General features: G+C 39.8%; 1 protein-coding gene across 1 annotated transcript in view; it reads left to right on the top strand.

Moving 5' to 3' along the window:
- The first annotated feature begins 537 nt into the window (after positions 1 to 537).
- Positions 538 to 19,317, top strand: part of fam135b (family with sequence similarity 135 member B) — a 52,426-nt gene continuing 33,646 nt past the window's right edge. The window contains exons 1-3 of the mRNA XM_072369876.1: positions 538 to 938; positions 10,345 to 10,441; positions 14,806 to 14,885. Of these exons, the coding sequence (XP_072225977.1) occupies positions 10,365 to 10,441; positions 14,806 to 14,885 (157 nt within the window). The 5' untranslated portion in view covers positions 538 to 938; positions 10,345 to 10,364. The remainder of the gene's footprint in view (positions 939 to 10,344; positions 10,442 to 14,805; positions 14,886 to 19,317) is intronic.

Here is a 19,317-nt window from a genome sequence, read left to right as displayed (position 1 = left end):
CATTTTGATGTCTTTCCTCCTTGGCATTGTGTTAACACACAGTATTGAATGCCCCTGGCCAGCAAACTGACAAAATTTCTGCTTTTATAGAAGTACTCACACCTGCTGATGATTAGTTAATCAGGTGCATTGATTAGCAGCACCTGGTCACTACAAACTATCTTAATTTTCATGGAAGCAGTAAATGTGTACTTAGTTTTGACACTCTGCTTAAGCATTTTGGGAGTAATATCTCGTGTTGCTGTTCGTCTGATGTTGTGTTAGATATTTTCTTGTTTTTTATTTTGTCATTATGACCTGATATGTAAAATCTTACAAATAAAAAAGACATTTTCCTTTCCCCAAGATTGTAGTCTATCCTTGCAAAATCAGAATTTAGTTTCCCAACCGGGTTTTAGTCTCCCGATCACGTGATCCCCGTGAGTTTATCATCGCTTTGTTTGCATAACACTCCTCCTTTGTTTCTTAGCATGGTCATTTCCGCGTGCACGGTTCACTTCAGCTTTTAGGGCTCAGGCTCTGACGTCAGTTCGACCTTCCGAACGCACACACCACAGAGCAGCAGCACACATGCTGCTTGGGCGCTGACTATTGATATTCCCTTTGTGGAACTACTGTGTATTGCGCAGGAAACGCGGATAATACACAGATACGGGCTGACGAGACACGGAACACTTTCTCAAATTGAAATCAGGGGAGAGAGAGAGAGAGACACACACACACACACAGAGAGAGAGACCTAGAGAGGGAGTAGATAGAGAGAGAGAGGGCACTGCAGAACATACAGGGTCTGGATGAATAACCATGGCAACAGCAGCCGCAGCAGGAGAAGCGGCGGTATAAACAGTGCAAAGTGCGCATCCGTCCGCAAACAGCGATTTACTCAGTGAGGACTGGACTCGAACCCTCTGCGGATATCACACTACATCACTGCGAAGGTGAGGCTGTTTTATTCTGCGTGCGACCCCCTCCTCCCGCGGTGCTGGGAGGCTTATTGTCTGCATGTGTGCGTAACATGAAGGGACTGGGAAGCTCGTTGTCATACATCACAGCAGAGAAAGATGCTGCTGTAGACAGGCGGTGGTCTAAGGATGGATTTCACACAGAACATAAAGTGTGATTTAATTCATTCTTCTTTCGTGCTTCCTGTAAATAGCTGTTGAGGGTCTTGTCTGAACTATTGTATGTGTGTTCTGTGGTGTTTAAAAGGACATACACCACAGGGAAATGTTTTAGTTTAATTTACCCTTAGAAATAAAAACTTAATTTAGAAGTAACTCCTGAATGCTGGCAACTATAGTTTGGTGCAGCTGCGTGTTTTTAGATACAGTCAGCGAGAATGTTGGACAGAGCTGCTCCTGTCCACAGTGTGTGGTGTTCTGCTTCACTTTCCCACAGATTAGATGGTCCTACAGTGTTGCCAAACAAAGCAAAGCGCCCGAGCTGAGACTTTATCAGGATCAAAGACGATGAAGCTCAAACGGATTCTTACTAAAGCTGTTGCTGCTGCACTGCAGCACGAGTTCAGGCACTCATGTGACCGACTCGTGAGAACATTTCATTACAGAGCAGAAAAGCACAAGACTGTATTTCAAAGCAGTTAACGCAACTTACACTACTGTGCAATAGAATTTTACCTATTGTCAGGAAAACCGGACATAGGTGCAGCGAGTTACTGAAATGTGTATAGATTTAAATATTGTATATAAAACTGAGTTTGTTCAATTCTAAACAGCTTGAAAGTCAGTATTTGGTCTGAGCTCCTTTATTCTTCAACACAGCCTGAACCCTCTTAGACAAGCTTTCTGTCATTTCTTTATTTCGTCTTCAGGAATAGTTCTCCAGGCTCCTTGAAGGACATTCATCCCAAAGCTCTTCTTTGGATGTTGGCTGCCTTTTGTTCCTTTCTCTGTCAGATGATCCCACACTGCTTCAGTAATGTTGAGGTTCTGGGGAGGATTCATCCCTCCATTAGACCTGTTGCCAATGATTTTCAGTCCACTTCTTGTGTCATTTGGCATAGCTCAGCCTTTTCTCCTCGTTTCCCTTCCTTAAGAATGGCTTCTTGACAGCCACCCTTCCATAGAGACCATTTCTGATGAGGCTTCAGTGAACAGTAGATGGATCAGCTGAAGGTTAGTTAAGTAAACTTAACTAATACTAATGATAATCAGATACTGTTCATCAGCTGTACATAGTTTTCTAGGCCTGACTCTTCTTCTGTTGTCCTCCACGTATCCATTCTTTAAAAAAATGTAAGGACTCACTGCACACCATGATGAGATATGCAAGTTATCAGCCAATAGCTCTTTGGGAATCACCTTGTTTGTGCAAAAATACTATTTTTTGTTTGTCAAACTAAAGTAATGGGAACAAATCATGTCTTTCCAAAAGGCTGCTACTTATAAAGTACCAAAACATACAATTTAAAATGAATTATTTGCTTAATTTTCTGTTATGTGTACACACAATACTGGCTCATTCCTTGAAATAGGTACTGTTTCAGCAGTCATTGGTCAGTGTTAAAAAACAAAGGTCTAAAAGGAAAAAGCTAAATATAAAGAAATTATGGGTGGATGAAGACTTTTGCACAGTGCTGTAAGTAATGAATGCACATCTCCATATTCATACCCAGCTGTTGGAGGGATCCGTGCACCGCTCATATGCATGTATGCACAAAATGTCAGGCTGTTGGTTTTGATACAAATAAGTCAGCAGTGACTCAGAGTTGTGAACACAAACAGCGTTTCTGTTTATGGTCACATGTGGCTCTCCAAAGAACGCAACAGCCCTCTGAGGTAAGGATTTAACTTCTGCATTTGTCTTCTTTTTTTCTGAAAGAAAAGCCATTTGATGATGAGATTTTCTCATTTGGAGATTGCGAGGATGGCAGTCGCATCAGGTTATGCACATTCTTTCAGACTCAGATGACTCCATAACTCAGGCCACTTCACATTTCTCTCGTCTCTTCCCCCTTGCAGGGATTTGGCATTGTAATTCCACAACAAAGGGACAAATACAGCATCATAGAGGGTTTTAGCCAGTGCTAAATTAGGCCATCACATGATTACTGGGCTGGGTTTCTGGAAGGGACTCTGCATGTCCAAACTGCAGGTACATTAGCTGTGATGTGACTGATCTTTGAATTCTTGCCGAAATGAGGTGCTGTAACCTCATTGTTCCTTATCACACATGCTATTTTCGGTGACAGCCCTTTGTCTGTCATTGTGTGCTGCAGTGGGAGTTAATGAATGGAATAATGCCTGAGATTAATTTCCGTCCCCTCTGAGCGGCACACACGTACCACAGCTTTGAGTCACGGCGAAGAGCGTCTCTGTCTGTGTTACGACGACACCTTCATCTATAAAGCCAGCAAAATCTGCTCATTTCACACTCGCCACTATGCACGTGTCGGCTCTTTGTCCTCCACCAAAATTCAGGCTGGAGATGTCAATCAGTGTTCCCAGCAGAGCTGACACCAACAGGAGTGGCTGGAAGAGGGAGGAAGGCAGCTTAAGGGCAGGCAGGAGATTTCCCCTAAGGTGGCGGAAGTAGTGAAGCTGCAACCTCTAGACCTCCAGGAATTCTAGTGTGTGTGTATTTCTGTGTGTGTGTGTTTGCAGCCTGCTTTAAATAGTAATCAGATAGCAGATGGCTGTTTTGTAATGATAAGTGTTTAATGATTTGCTGCAAGAAGGAAGATAGCGCTTTTGAAAGTGCGCAAGCAGCAGATTCGAAGCCTCTGTGAGGCCACAGGTGATGCAGATATGGGTTGTGATGATAAAGCAACTTGTGCACTTAGACTTGGATTTGAACAGAAAAAGGCCGGGGGATACTGAAGCAAAAAGGATTTTTACTAATCCAGCAGGTGATTAATTTGTTGAACCCTATGCTAAAACACATTATTGTGCTATGCCAAAGTAGTTAGCATGTTTAATATATAACAGGGTTTATTGCTTTTCCTCACAGCCCTATGACCTCCTCTCACTTACTGATGCGTCCTTGAAGTTGTTACCCACAAGGGTCCCACAGGAGTCTAACACCTTATCTCGATACATTTTATCCTCCTATATTGTTTTGTCTGGATATGTATTTATTATTCTTATATATCAGACAGTAGTTTTCATAGTAATTTGTGTGTATTTATTCTTTGATGTGCTTTGAATGTTGTATGTTAGGTTTGCTACCTTTAATAGCCTCAGTGTCAATTCAGCCGCTGTCATTCTCAAGTGAAAACGGAAGACAGTCAGTAGGTTTCCATTCACAGGTGAGATACAGTAAAAGCACAGCAGGGACATTTAATCACACTGCTTTCCTCGTCCTACTATACAAGCACTGGGGACAAATTCATTTATTGATCAAAGTAAGTCTGAATCTGCTACGATACTTGGTCATATACTGCCTTTCAGCCTGTTAGTTTTGAGTTTGTTCGGCGGTAGATCAGGTGACTTATTATGTTTCAGGATGAAACAATTGATATAACATATTGATGACTTTGAGAATTTTGACTTGGTATGATTTCTGATGGACTAAGATGTTAACATGTAGATCAAAAGTCAGGTTTTAGTCTGACTAACACTGTAATAAAATTTTATTCTGAGCATTCTAATTAATCTTGAGGCCAGTGAAACCTGTACAGCTATTCCAGCTGCGAAAGCGGGGAGCATTGTTCACACTTTGGGTTGGACTAAAAGTTTCCTCTGCCAGTGACAGATTGGTGGTTATAATGGCAGACTAAGGGTGAATGCTACAAATAAGAGAAGAGTTGACTGTTGATGTTGCTTTTTAAACTAAAGTGGACATCAGAATATTTTGTTGCAGTTTGTTTGATAGGCCAGGAGATTATCAGTCAGTCCACGCAGTTGAGCTACAGTTCTGGCTCGACTGGGCCATTTAATTAGACCATTATCCCAGCATGCATGCACAGGAGAGAAATCAATTTATTGGTCAAAGTAGCTTTTTCCGGTTGGCCTATTATGTCCTGGTTAAAAAACAACTGACAAACGATTTAGCTGGTAAATGGTAAATTGGTACCACGACAAGCGGTGAGTTGTACATTTTGACAGCTCCATGCGTTTTCATACAAGCATTTTTTTTCTTTAACAAATAAGATATAAGCTTTTCATTGTGGTTGTTGTTTGTTTTAATCAGCGTCTTCTTTTATTTCTGCGTCAAATCCCAGAACGGGAACTGTAGAGCATACTCAGAGCTCCTAGACCAGCCTGAGCCCCGCTTAACATATACACGGTGCACGTAAATCTGGGTGCGTTAGTCTGACTTCGAGAAATTTACTTTTGTACAATTTCCGTAAGACTAACATGTTTATATGAAATTCAAAAATCTAGACTAAAAATTTTAGTTGAACTGACAGTAATTAGATTTTTTTTCACCCCATATTAGGTAAACGTACTGACTGTGTTTAAGGAGTTCAGTATCAAGAGACATTTTTTTTCCAATTTAGTATGCTAATTATGCTACAAGCTTGTTATTGCTAGAAAAAAGAGCCCTAAAATGGCCTTCCAACTTAACTTCCAGCAGGATATTATTACAAGCTAGTGTACTGTCCACAGATCATAACATGGGTTTGCTTGTTGGAGCCACACGAGCTCATGATAATAAAACAGACGAGCCTTTTTGGTACAAGACTTTAAAATGGAGGTAGCTGGCATACTGTGCCCAGTTTCATTTTAGTCATCCAAACTGTGGCCCTTTCATTATTTTAACTATGTCAATACGGCCCTCTAGAAAAAGAAAATGTTTCCCCATCCTGGCTTAGCACGAGGCCAATCTGGAGATAATATTTAAAAAGAGGTTTCAGGATTCTTAGGGGTAAAAAACACACCTTGATCGTCCTCTTTATAAGAAATATAACAGAAGAGCAACTAGTTTTTGTTTACAGAGCAGCCAAACAAGCACACAAAGCAGAAAAGTGCAGATAAGAAGCACAGTATAAATCGAGCATGTCAGACTCTAACAATAAAGAGTTCCGCTATCAAACGTACAGCAAAAGAAAAGCTTAGAAGTAGAGTCCAGATTCATTCAAATGCTAAAGAAATATGAGATCATAGAATGAAACATCATTCACACCAATGTTTTTATTTGAGATCATAGTTGTACTTTATTTATGAACTTTATGTAATTTTACTTTCTGTTTTATTCATCTAAACAGAGCTGCTATTCCAAACTATAAAGAAAGAAAAAAACTCTTTTTCTTTTTTTATTACCTTTTCCCCCCCAAAAATGTGCAAATTATGTTTCAAAACGTGTAATTCTGCTGGGAAAATGCTGATTCTTACTTAACAAATAGTGAAAAACGGCACACAGCACCAAAACTGAAATGAAAAATGCTTGTTGTCGGTAAGATGGTGTTAAAAGAAGGTATGTTCCTTTTATATACCTGTGCACTCATAAGCAGACCTGAATTAGACGACAACCGTGTCTTCTCAAGGGATTTATTGCCAATGTGGAAGATGTAACACCATATTACCCTGTAAAGGTCTTATGCTGCGGTTCAGCTTGATGCTGATGCGTTCTTTCATCACTGTCATCATCATCCTCGGTTGTCACTGTCATCAAAGGAAACACAGAGCATCCGACCTGAATGACAGCCGTCTGCTTTTGAAGCTGTCAGTGTGGGGGCTTTGGGCCGAGCCTTTCCTGATCTCTCAAACAGTGCACGTGTCTAATTTCTTTTTTTCTTTATTGAGGAACGAGAGCCTATTACATTTGGTCTGAGGACCGTGAGCCTCGATTTTCACTAAGTACACAGTGTTCGCTGTGTACTTACCACCTGCCTGACACACTGCTGGAGAGGTGAGCTGCTCCTTCTCATGAATCTCAGAGACTGCAGATAACAGATTATCAGACCTCACTGGATAAGGAAAGCAGTGGGGCAGCTCCTGGGACGGTATCTCTTAATAAACACTGAAGAAACATGCCTCTCATTAAATGACCTTTAAACTGACACAGGACATTTCCATGATTGTCGTCACAGGCAACATGCTGAGTCTGCAAAATTTGGACATTTCTGGCAGTGGCCTGGAAGAACATTGGCCATGTTTTTACTGCTTTTAGGATAATGTAGGTGCCCAGTCTCATCAGAAAACTCTGTATTTGGTAAGTCTGTCCACAAAGTAATGGCCACAGTTCAAGGTTTGAAATTATGAGATGGCATCGTATCTCTAGCCTGTTGTTTGAAAGGCCACATTCAAACATGCACTTGTACTTTCTGAAAAATGTTTCTTTGGTAAAACTAGAAAGGAAAATATTAGGACTGAACAGTTTCTATTGTAAAACTCCAACTACTTGGACTGTGTACCAACTTAGCTCTGGCAGGCTCGCTCATGAAATCGGATTGGATGTGGACACGTTTTTCTTTGCTTGCTTGTCTTGGTGTCCACATGTTGGTTTTGGATGATGGGGTTTAGATTTCATTGAAGATTTCCTGGCCTTTTTTTTTTTATCAATGCTTGACAAGATTCTTCTGATTAATCTAAAAAAAAAAAAAAGATTAAGGGGAAGAGGAGAATTTTCTGACAACTGACAGGACACATTAGATTAGTTTTAGGGAAGGACACACATACAAAAGTTGCCTAGTTGTATGTTACATTAATGGTAATCTTTTAGTTGAAATGCAATATAATATTCAGAAATGTACTAAAGTACACAGCTACATAATGCACTTCAGTACCCTAGAAGGGACAAACCAAGCACTGACTCTCGAGAGGACCTTTTGCACTTTTATAGTCTCCATCATAGAGCACTGTGCAGGACTCTTTTCTCGGTCCTGCTGCCTCTGGAATTCTGACCAATACTGCCTTCTCCAACGAGATGTTTAAATTCCTACAGGACGCCTGGAAACTCAATCCCAATTCAGCGCTTTTGCTACTTATGGAATTGATAAGTGAGGAACAAAGGCACTGTCCTGTCCGCAGTTACATAGTTAAGTTCGCTGACACCGCAGTATAGTACTACCTTTAAGCCACAGATAAAAAGCAATAGAAAATTTGCCAGCTTACTCAATTAAATGCAAGTAACAGCTATCATTAAACAAGGGGTAAAAGTAGATAAGAAGTAAACCAGCAGTAATGAATTTCTTTCATGAGCACCATTCAAAAAATGTTTTAAGTCTCAAGGATTGTAACACATAAGTCTACAAAAAAATCCCCAAACATTCGTTACTCCAGTAGTAATACTGAGAGACTCGCCGACCTTTGTGTTTGTATTAAGTCCTGCTTGAATCTTCCTCTGAACTCCATTTTCTATTTCTAACTCTGGGATTAAAGGTAGTTAAAGTTAGCTAATTACCAAATTCATTGTTGCCGCGGGGCCTGCGGTTATTTTTTTACTATCCACTCCAGCCCATTAAACAACCTACCATGAGATTTACATTATCAGAATGCAACCATCGACTCTACTTAGCAGGAAGGAGTATTTTGTTGACTTGAACTGACAGTTTATGCTTCTAAATACTAAATGTACTGTACTTATTATACATGTATATATATATATATGATTATATATATATTTTATAGTCTAGATGACCACTCAAAACACTGTCAAGCCACATTCACCCATTCACACAGCAGTTTTCTATTTTATTCTCTATTTTTTATTCCATGCACTGCACTGCTGATGTGTTCTGGCCTTTAATGCAGTCAGCAAACCTCTGACAACATTCAAGTCTCTAAGCTCTGATTTAATAAAACCAGCAAGTCATTGAAGCCAACCAAGATGATGACTAGTAATACAGAAGTCACTCTTCTGAAAGATCTCTGTTTGTAATGATACTTTGGGTGTGTGCATCTTCCTTTCCATCCGCATTATCCCTGCCGGTTTTTACAGCACAAACAGGAACACTAACCCCCACACAGCACACAGGTGAGGATTATATTTCAAAGCATTCAATGAGGCGTTATTTGATCCACTTTCCTGTAAACACTGTCGGCGTTTCATCTCCTTTCAGATGGTGGAAGCTGAGCTCTCAGCACACTTTCTCTTGACACCGTAGCATATGAAGCACGTTTAATAGTTGCAGATGGTGTGGAGCAGTAGGAAAAGTAGACTATTAATGTTCTGAGCTTCTACTGCTGTTTTAGTACGGTTGTGAGCTGAGAGTCATGCTGATCAATGGTTCATTTAGACACCAGTTTTTTAATGATGTGATGTTTTCAGGCATTTGTTTCAGTGAGATAAAACATTTCTATCTGGCCCTTGATATGGCTAGTGTGAATCCCCAAGTGAAAACTCAGTGTGCACAGATATGAGGCAGCTGTGTGACAGTGTGTTTTTCTCAGTGAGCATGACCTTGGGTTGTTGTGTGACCAAAGCTGAGAAAAGCACAAGATTCAAGCTGAACTCAGTTGAGATAAAAGTGAAAAAAAGAGTCTCATGAACAGACAGAAAACACAGTTCGACTTATTTTGCCTAGGGCTTGAACACTGACTTTATGCAACTTTTGTCACACCCTATTGAAGTGCTGACCCCAGTGCGGTCACAGAGTCAGGAGAAGCAAATCTTTAGTTCAAACAAAGTTTATTTGTGAACAAAACTCTCACAGAGAGAAACCTGGCTTGGTGAGCAGAGGAGTCAGCCAGCAGGATGGCGGCACAAAAACTGTGGTACTCCAAGTACTGAAAATAATGCCTGCATAACAAAAGCATGAACACACTCACGAAGAATGGCAGAGAAGACCAGGTATTTAAGCTAATGGGGCAATCAAGGGAAGATGGAACACAGGTGTGTCAAGGACCAGGCGTCACAGCAGTGGCTGTGACAGCTTTAAACTTAAATTTCCTTCAATTTAATTATAAACAATAAACAATAAAAACATAGAGCGGTGTTCTTGGAATTTTATAATGACCCAAAAGTGTTATTTGTGTCTAAAAAAAAAATCCTCAAACCTTTGAATAAACTCATTAAAGACAATTTTGCAATGAGATTTTCGTTTCAATGTGCAAAAAGAATGATTAAAATGGCACATTTGCAAAAGGCTTTGTTGATGCTCATTTTAAATCACCTCACAGTATTTCATATTATCACAAAACACAGAGCAGCTGCACATATCTGCTCTTTGACTCAGTAATAATTCTGCGACAGAGCGATGGTCATTTATCTGACATCAACCTGAGCGGTGATGGTCATTATTATATTCAGATCGAGGTGTCTATTTTTGGATCACACAGTCCATTCTCCACACCACACTGGACTGTATGAGTCATCACCTCAGCGGACAGAGGACCTTACAAAGGGAGCTGGTTTTAGAAGTGTCATCATTCGTCTTTTACTGTGGAAATCATTTGTCTCATATATGTCACATTTACTGGGCAACTTCTCTTTTTACAGGTGATGAGCGGGACTATATCATGTCTGAAGTACAGGGAACACTGGAGTTTTCTGTAGAGTTGCACAAGTTTCACAATGTGGATCTCTTTCAAAGGGGGTAAGCAATGCTTGTTATTTATAAATGTGTCTCAACTGAACAAAGAACACTGAACAGATTTTAAAAAACACCCTGTATAAATAGTTTAAGGTGACAGAAGGTAGAGTACATTTTCCCTCCAACTCTGATGAACATAGTTACCTGTGGGCTGAAAATGTATGGGGAAAAACAGTCATTATTAATGAAGATCTGACTCATCTTTGGATGTGTACTATTAAGAAATTTCAACGTCATCTCCCATTCCACGTCTTTTACTGCCGCCAGTCAAAGATTGTGTTATAAATCTGATTAATTTCATCTGATGAAAAAAAATAGAACTACACTTTCATCTAAGCTGGAAGTTGTTTGCAGCTGTTGGCAGCTACTAGGTAGCAACAGCTGCTAACTCTGTTTTCACCCGATAGTGGAATTCTACAATTTAGATAACTTGCGTAAAATTAGACAAATTTTTTAACTACAAAGCAGGATGGACTGACAGCACCTGTGACACCCTGTTACTACCCAATATGACTGACCCTTGAATATGTGAGCGTTAGCGCTTTATAGCACACAAGGTCCACCATCTGTACTGGATTATGTAAAAGAGTGGACCAACTTCTTGCAGCTAGAGGACACATAGTTTAAGTTCACTGCTGATCTCAGTATAGGAGAAGTGGTGGAGCACTGGATGAACCAAAAAAAAATGATGCACATCTGTATTTGTGGGGTGGCTGGGTATTCCAAATTGCTGTGTTGTAGCAATAAACATAAATAATGAAACATATTTGCACAAAAGTACATGATTACCTATGGATATATAAATATAACTAATATGCTAATAAGTCTGGTCTATCCACAGCCTCAAAGTTGTATTTCCAGTTCCTTCTGTTGTTGAGTTTAAGACTCAGAAATCTGTAGAAGCGGAGGCTCTATTCAAAATGAAAATGACAAAACTGTAACAAACAATTATTGGGTGGGGAGTCAAACCCCTCGGTTTAGCATGACAATCTGTGTAGCTCCATCCCTTCAAATGTGAGCTTTGTTGCCTTTTAAATGCAATGCAACACAACAATGCAATCACAGTAACGCTGTGCCTCCATGGAGCTAGAAAATCTTTTCTGTGACCACCAAACAATATGTCAAGTTTTCATAACTATTTCACATTTTGCTGTGAGACTGGGTTGCCTGAGATTGTTTGGTTTGTTACTGCCAAAAGGCCAAAATGAGCCTTTCACAGAGCTATCTACTAAAAAATAGATACACCGTAATTAAAACATTTTAAAAATGGCACAGAATCTTCGCATCTGTGAGGATTTTAGATTCTCTGTAAATCAGCTGATAAGAAATGGCCAATAGGTTCAGTTTTAGTTTGACTAAAAACAACTCGTCACATGTGTTGTGTGCAAATATTGTCAAGCAGAACATTCAACATACAGCAACAACGGAAAAATATGGCACATATGTGACACACAGTCGACAACATCCCTTAATAAAGCACGCACCATTCAGTGCAACATGACTGTGTGAACAGTTTGTGTGTGAATGGGTGACACCATTCTTAAACTTTTATTTTCATATTAACTGCACAGTTGGGGAGTTTTTGTGACTGCAGTGTTGACACAGTTGTAATAGATAGATAATGTTATAGATATAAATATATAAATACCTGCCAAAATATGACAAAGAACTGTTCTTTCTTCTTTAACTTTTACTTAAAGGATTTTTCTGTGTTGCTCCATGACATTAAAAAAAAGGCTACGTTAATCCTGCCATGATGTGCCTGCAGGAGGATTAAAATCTCTCATCTGGCTTGAACGAAAAGCCTTTATCGAAAATGATTTTCTCTGTCCAAATGGAACGGGCTCAAGCTTCATCATGGTTATCCCTTCATTTGAGTGCACTAATATGTTTGTTTTTACCAGTTGCCATGTTCCTTCAGATAGCAGCAGAAATCTTGAGAGAACATTAGCCAGAAATTGATCTCTGTGTAAATATGGAGCACTATGTTATAAAAACAGTTTAACTTCTAAGATCTTGGATCTTGCCACTCTGAAATATAATTACTAACGTCAGTACTAATCCCTGTACAGGACTGGTGGGCCATGCAGCTGTACACTTAAAGGCCTGTTTGTGCACTGATTGCACTAAAAAAAAACAACCTACTCAATCTGTATAAGAGGCAATTAAAAAAAAAACACATTTTTAGTTTACGCAGTCCAAGATTCCCCCAGATACTAAAAATTAGGAGACCAGCTGCACGTCGTTCATACTTCTATCACCGCGTAAACAAAATGCTGATTGTTCTTTTGTTCTCCAGCCTCTGTTTACTTAGATGGCTGTATGGTGGTGTGTTTAGCACTGTCGCCTCACAGCAAGAGGGTTCCAGGTTCAATTCCTGGCTGGGGCCTTACTGTGTGGAGTTTGCTGTTCTCCTGGTGTATGCATGGGTTCTCTACCAGCTTCCTCCCACCATCTAAAAACATGTAGGGGAAGGAAAAAAAAACAGGATGGGGGAAGCTCTTTGGCCTTGGCTGGCAAGTCGCTTATGGGCCCCTGGCACGGTAGCACAACGCAACTATGTCATGGAGACGAACGAGACAACAACATTTACTAAGAAATATCTGTGATGTGTGAAAGTCTCTTACACTAACTTAACTTATCAAAATGGAATATATTGACATCTGAAGACTTGAGCGTCCTCTTCTATCTCCGCTGGGGGGGGGTAATTTAACCAGTTATGCTATTATCCAGAACCTGCCCTGGCTTGAACTTTCATAGTGACCTACTGTATGATCGTGAACATGTAAATTATCCATATTCATGTAAATGGTAAATGGTAAATGGACTTGTACTTGTATAGCGCTTTTCTAGTCTAACTGACCACTCAAAGCGCTTCACTACATGCCGCATTCACCCCACTCACACACATTCATACAGCACGTCTTAGGATATAACTACGTGCTTTCTAAGCATTCACACACATTCATACCCCCAATGATACACTGGGGGAGCAACGTGGGGTTCAGTGTCTTGCCCAAGGACGCTTCGACATGTATCCTGGGGAAGCCAGAGTCGAACCACCGACCTTCCGATTGGTATCTGCTCTTCCTCCTGAGCTACAGCCGCCCGTAGGGAGAGTCAGGGAGAGTATTCTTTTGTGTTGTGTGTTGAAAGTGAGACCAGTACTTGTCTCATACCATGCCCCATGTGCTCTACAACCTTTGAACAGATGTGTATTTTTATGTGTTTTACATTATTAAAGTCCCCCCCCCCCCCCCCCCCCCCCGTAAACTTTAATAATTTAGCAACATTTGTACATTTCATGGCTGATTTCATTCAACATAACCACTGTGTTGTCATTGCTAATACAGTCCATTACCTGTAAATTAAAGATGTCTTCAGTGGCAACTGGACTTGTAATGATTCCAATTGAAAGTCTTTTTTTTTAACATACTAGCTTTAAGAGATGAAAAAAAAACACACCTCAATTATCTTTTTAGAACTTGCATGTCAAGATATTACAAGGTCCATAACCAGCCAATTCTGTTAAACTGTCATTCATGTTGGAGAGTCAAAATAAATGTCAACATCTGAAAGTCATAAATGCTTTATGTATATTTGCAAAAAGAATTCAGTTGCAATTTTAGAAATCCAAATCCGACTTACTGAAATACATTAGAAAATATCTTAACTTATAACTGTCATCCAAACAGTTTTTTAGATGTATTAAAATATAATTTTTTTCAACCAGTCGAAATGCATTTGAACTAAATCTTTAAGTGCAAAAATTCATTTGGAACAGCTCCATGCTAACTAGCTATGGAGACCAAGCACCAAACTCCTCTGTTAGAGGCTATGTGTTGTTTGGAACTGCAGTGTGTTTACAAAAAGCATAACTGAATCAAATATCCCTTTCAAATATGGGTCACCGTTTAGATACTATTTACCATTTTTCACATTTGAATATTTCGAAATAGCCTTTGATAGCTAATACTATTTAACTGTTAGCATGAGGCTAAGTAGCGTTGTATCTAGCACCTGAGCTGAGTTTAAGCAGCTGCACATTTCTTGAAATGACATGCTCCATAACTGTAAGATATACTTGTAGCATTAAAGATATTGTTTTAAAGAGTGAGAACTTCATCGTCATCCTTTTCAAACTAAGTCATTAAAAACACACTCACAAGTACTGATATCATGTGAAAAATCAATCCCTTTCTTTTGCCTAGTTTGAATAGATGACAGTATAATGAACACTAACACGTACACCAACATTTTTGGCAATAACACATTTTTGACAATTTTTCTGTCTGTTTGAATAATCCAGTGTGTGAATTTATTTAAGTCAATTTTAAGTGTCTTTGTTTTTGTATCTATCACCTCAGGTTCTATCAGATACGAGCAGGGTTGAAGGTCTCACCTCGTGTGCCCCACAGGTTGATGGTCACAACACAAGACAGTACAGGTGAGGAGAAGTGGCGTTTGTTTTCTACCACGCACACGCACATTATTATATTATATTATATTAATATTTCTGCATTTTGTGGTTGTTTTGCATTTACTTTTGGTTAGTTTATGACATTAGCTTGGTTTCCAGTGCAGTTTTTAATTCCATTTAGAGGATGTGAATGGAAAAAAATGGAAATGTTAAGTGCACAAAAAAATGTGAAAAGTAGTTTTTGTCTGTTTTGAAGAAGAGTTGGTGTGCATCAGGGGAAATACAAACAACTCTGCAAATCGCATTTGACCTGGCAATGATTAAGATGACCTGACTCACCAGTGGTCCCCATCAAACAATAGATGAACGTCATTCACTGGCCAGATATAATGTAGTATCCCAGATATTTCCTCAGGTGAAAATAATTCCTGAAGGAGAGCTGTCTCCTATTGTGAGTTTTTTTATTTAGATAGTCGGTTAGAGATGGCTCCTCTTGTCCGCCTCTCTTGGAACAAATAACTAGTATCATATGAATGTAGCAATGTGAAGATATTCTTCAATGTTGTTTGGATTGTTGTCATTTCTAATGTCTGCTGCATTTTGACATCTGCTGATTCAAAAGAGTCTCCACAAAAGCACTAGCAAAGTAAATAATGCAATTCACAGACAATATAAGGTGGTAAGAAAAAGAATCATATATTCAACTTCTGCCTGAGTGGATTTACAACAGCATAATTATCTCATTGTAATTAAGAACAAAAGCCCTCATATGAAAGAGTCAGCATGCATAGTAAGTCACGGCACCATTATGCTACCTAACCTTTGTCTAGTCTCAGTGATTTAGGACATTTAGCTGTCTGTGGGTTGAAGATTGTCTGACTCACCCTGGAGAAAATGTTGGATTGCTATTATCAAACTTACACTCTAATAAGACAATGTAGGCTTTGTAGGCACTGGAAAAAATAGCTCTTAACTTCATACACATGCTATAATTCTTAAAGATTGATATGATCATGAGAGATTCGTCTCATGTATTGGATCCCTTTGTATTGAGAGAGTGTCTCTGAATTCACCCAGGCGTCAAAATCTGGTGTGCTGGCAATGCAGAAAGCTGTTTCAGTGGATATACTGATTTGCAGTAATAATGGCTATTTTTAGCTTGTCAAGACTGGAGCACTGTGTGTGTGTGTGTGTGTGTGTGTGTGCACTAGTACTAGCTGGACAATTTCCTCACGGTGCAGCCCATTATTCTTGTAAAAGCCTTGTGGTCTTCTATGAGATTAAAAGTTCAGGTAAAGTGCAGAACTTTAGCTTCATGAATTTCTGCTCTCAGAGTAAATGCTCTCACAGCTACAGAGTTACAGACAGTGCGTGTATGTGTGGTTGTGCAGGTGTAGTGGGAGGTATGTAACATTCACCTCCCCAGAGTCAGTAATGGGCCGCTAAAGTAAAGCTTTTCAGACCACTCAGATGGAATCATTTTAATGGAACAAGGAGAGTCACAGACTTCTAAATCTTCCCTTCTTGTTACCCAGATGCATGCAGCAACCACCCAGAGCAAAACTGCTGCGGCGTATTAAGGTTCCCAGAGATGGACTGTGACCCACATCCAGTCGTGGCCAAAAGTTTTGCGATTTACACAAATATTAGTTTTCACAAAGTTTGCAGCCTCATTGTTTTTAGATCTTTTTGTGTGTTTCTATGGTGCACTGCAGTATAATCGCAAGCATTTAATAAGTTTCAAAGGCTTTTATCAACATTTCCGATATTCCAATATTTGCAGTGTTGGCCCTTCTTTTTCAAGACCTCGACAGCTCGCCATGGCATGCTGTCAGTCAACTTCTGGGCCAAATCCTGACTGATGGCAACCCATTCTTGCATAATCAATGCTTGGGGTTTGTCAGAATTTGTGGGTTTTTGTTTATCCACCCACCTCTTGAAGATTGACCACAAGTTGTCGATGAGATGAAGGTTTGGGAAGATTCCTGGCCATGGACTACAAATCTGGATGTTTCATCATCCTTAATTATCACGGTGCTCCATAATGCTGGACAAGGCATTGTTTTTCACAAAATTATTCTTGGATGGTTGGGAGAAGTTGCTTTTGGAAAATGTTTTGTGACCATTCTTTATTCATGGCTGTGTTGCAAAATTGCGAGTGAGCCCACTCCCTTGAATGAGAAGCAACCCCACACATGAATGAGCTCAGATTGCTTTACTGTTGGCATGACACAGAACATTTTCTTCTTTGGACAATTTTTTAGGTTGCCCCAAACAATCTGAAAATGACTACTTCAGCACTGACAGAGTGATCTCCAGCTTTGTCCTCATCAACTCGCTCACCTGCGTTAACAAGAGGATCACTAAAATTCAATTTTATTTATATAGCCAGATATTTAAAGGCACTTCAAAGGTGCAATCCAAATCAAGCCAATTTGAATCCAATTCATTGTAATACAATCATAATCCAATCTAATCCAGTCAAATTAATTAAATTCCAAATTAGTCCAATTCATTTGAAGCTAATTAAATAAAAAGTAGCCTAGCTAAGGAGACCAACAGCTTGCATTGAAACTTCTCTTCGATCCAACGGCAGACTGGGAAAACAATGAGAGGCCCAGATGTGGTGAACACCCACGCACCTCCACAGATACAGCACTGACTTGGAATCCCCTGCTATTGGCCTATTTATATTGCAGTGTTACAACTTTGCGATTATTGCAAAGAAGCCCTAATTTTATATCCTTTTTTCGCCCGCTGAATACTATTTAAAGTCTTTGTAAAACCATTTCATTCCAAAGGTTTGCTTGGAAACTCATAATACATGTTGGAGAATATCAGTTGAAAATCTGAAAAGATGTAGATCTAGTTTGTTGTACTGACCTTTCAAGCTAGACTCTCAAACTGTTTATTATACTTGTGTCCAGGACTTTTTTGGGCAGGTCAAAATTGATAGTTCTTTGAATTGACAGTAAGTGGTCATTGTCTTACCCGTAGTCGTAAGCAATCACTGTGCTCTCAGTTTGGTGAAGCAGGAGGGATATTTGACGATGTCACTGTTGGGCTGATGGTGTGCAGCCAATGTACAAAGAAACCAGTGAAAACAAACATGCAGCCATCGATTTCCTATATCTGCTTCCAATTAAGGATCATAGGGTGTTGGGAGACCACCCCCAATGCCATTGGAGGCAGGGTGCACCTTTGACAGGTTGTCAGTCCATCACAGGGCCAACATTGAGACAACCAAGACAAACAACCATGCACTATGAGATTAATCCAAAGTAGATGGAGAGAACATGCAAACTCATCACAGGGAGACCCCAGCAGATTTAAATCTTCTTTTGCTTTGTGGCGACAGTGCTAACCATCACATCGCCACGGAGCCCTGAAAACAACCAACTGATTTTACCATTGGTAACATTAGTTTGAACCGCTATAAGTTTGTAAGGTTCAAGCTGTTTTACATAGCAGAAAATCGCTCTTCTCCTGTCCATTTTGAGCAGCAATCACAATTCCTGCTGCATTCTGCAAAATGAGAGCACTCCGGCAGCTGTCCACTGCAGATTCACAAGTACTTCTCACAAAAAAAACCAGAAGCTTTTAAGGAAATGCTCTTCATGCTGCTCTAAGAAGAGAGACCTTGCATTCCCTTCCATTGCATTTGCCCCAAAACGGTCAGCCCTATAACAGTCAGTGCTAACGGATACAATTTGCGCACAAGTTTCAGTAAATATACTGGCTTTTTTTCAGTTTGAAAATTAGAACAGTTACTGCACATACTATTGGTGTTGTGTCCTTATTTTTTAAAATGTTTTTTTTGTTTAATGTGTTTAATGGCTTTATCATCATCTCCTATATACAGCAAAATACCGTTAGAATGATGGAGAGTACATTAGGTCCACCGGAGGAACTTAATCATTATTTTCCAAATAAATTTTTTTTTCTAGCTACAGAATTTGCTCTGTTTGTCCAAAGACAGCTGCCATCTTTGACAGGAAACCGAAATATTGTAGCGGAGTACGTGACAGCTAAAGAATTATTTGGTACTCGATGAAGCCAAGAGGAGCAACAGTTGGAGCTGGTGATTCTCTCTGTCACAGTGTTTAAAAAAACCCCAACAAAACAGATTATTTCCAAATTTAAAATGTACAAGTCAACGTGGATAAATGCCTCTGAAGTACTGTAGGTAACATCTGATCGTCTGTTCCACCAGCCAATAAGGAACACTGCAGCAGTTTACATTACAGCGGTGATCACATCCACATTGTAATTGCAAGGCTGCAGCCCTCCTTCTCTTCTGCTTCTCTTCTGCAGCTCCTTTCACAAGGTCATACACCGAGTGTGCGCGCCTCGCTGACAGAATCCTGAAAATAAATGCACCACCCGGCCCTCCAGAGGAAATGCATTCATTATAATCACACACAGGAAACAATCCCTGACTGTGTTGTCCTTTAAAAGG

The sequence above is a fragment of the Leuresthes tenuis genome, unplaced genomic scaffold (assembly GCF_036924035.1).
Source record: "Leuresthes tenuis unplaced genomic scaffold, fLeuTen1.0.hap1 SCAF_18, whole genome shotgun sequence".
Lineage (NCBI taxonomy): Eukaryota > Metazoa > Chordata > Actinopteri > Atheriniformes > Atherinopsidae > Leuresthes > Leuresthes tenuis.
This window is presented reverse-complemented; position numbering and strand designations above follow the sequence as displayed.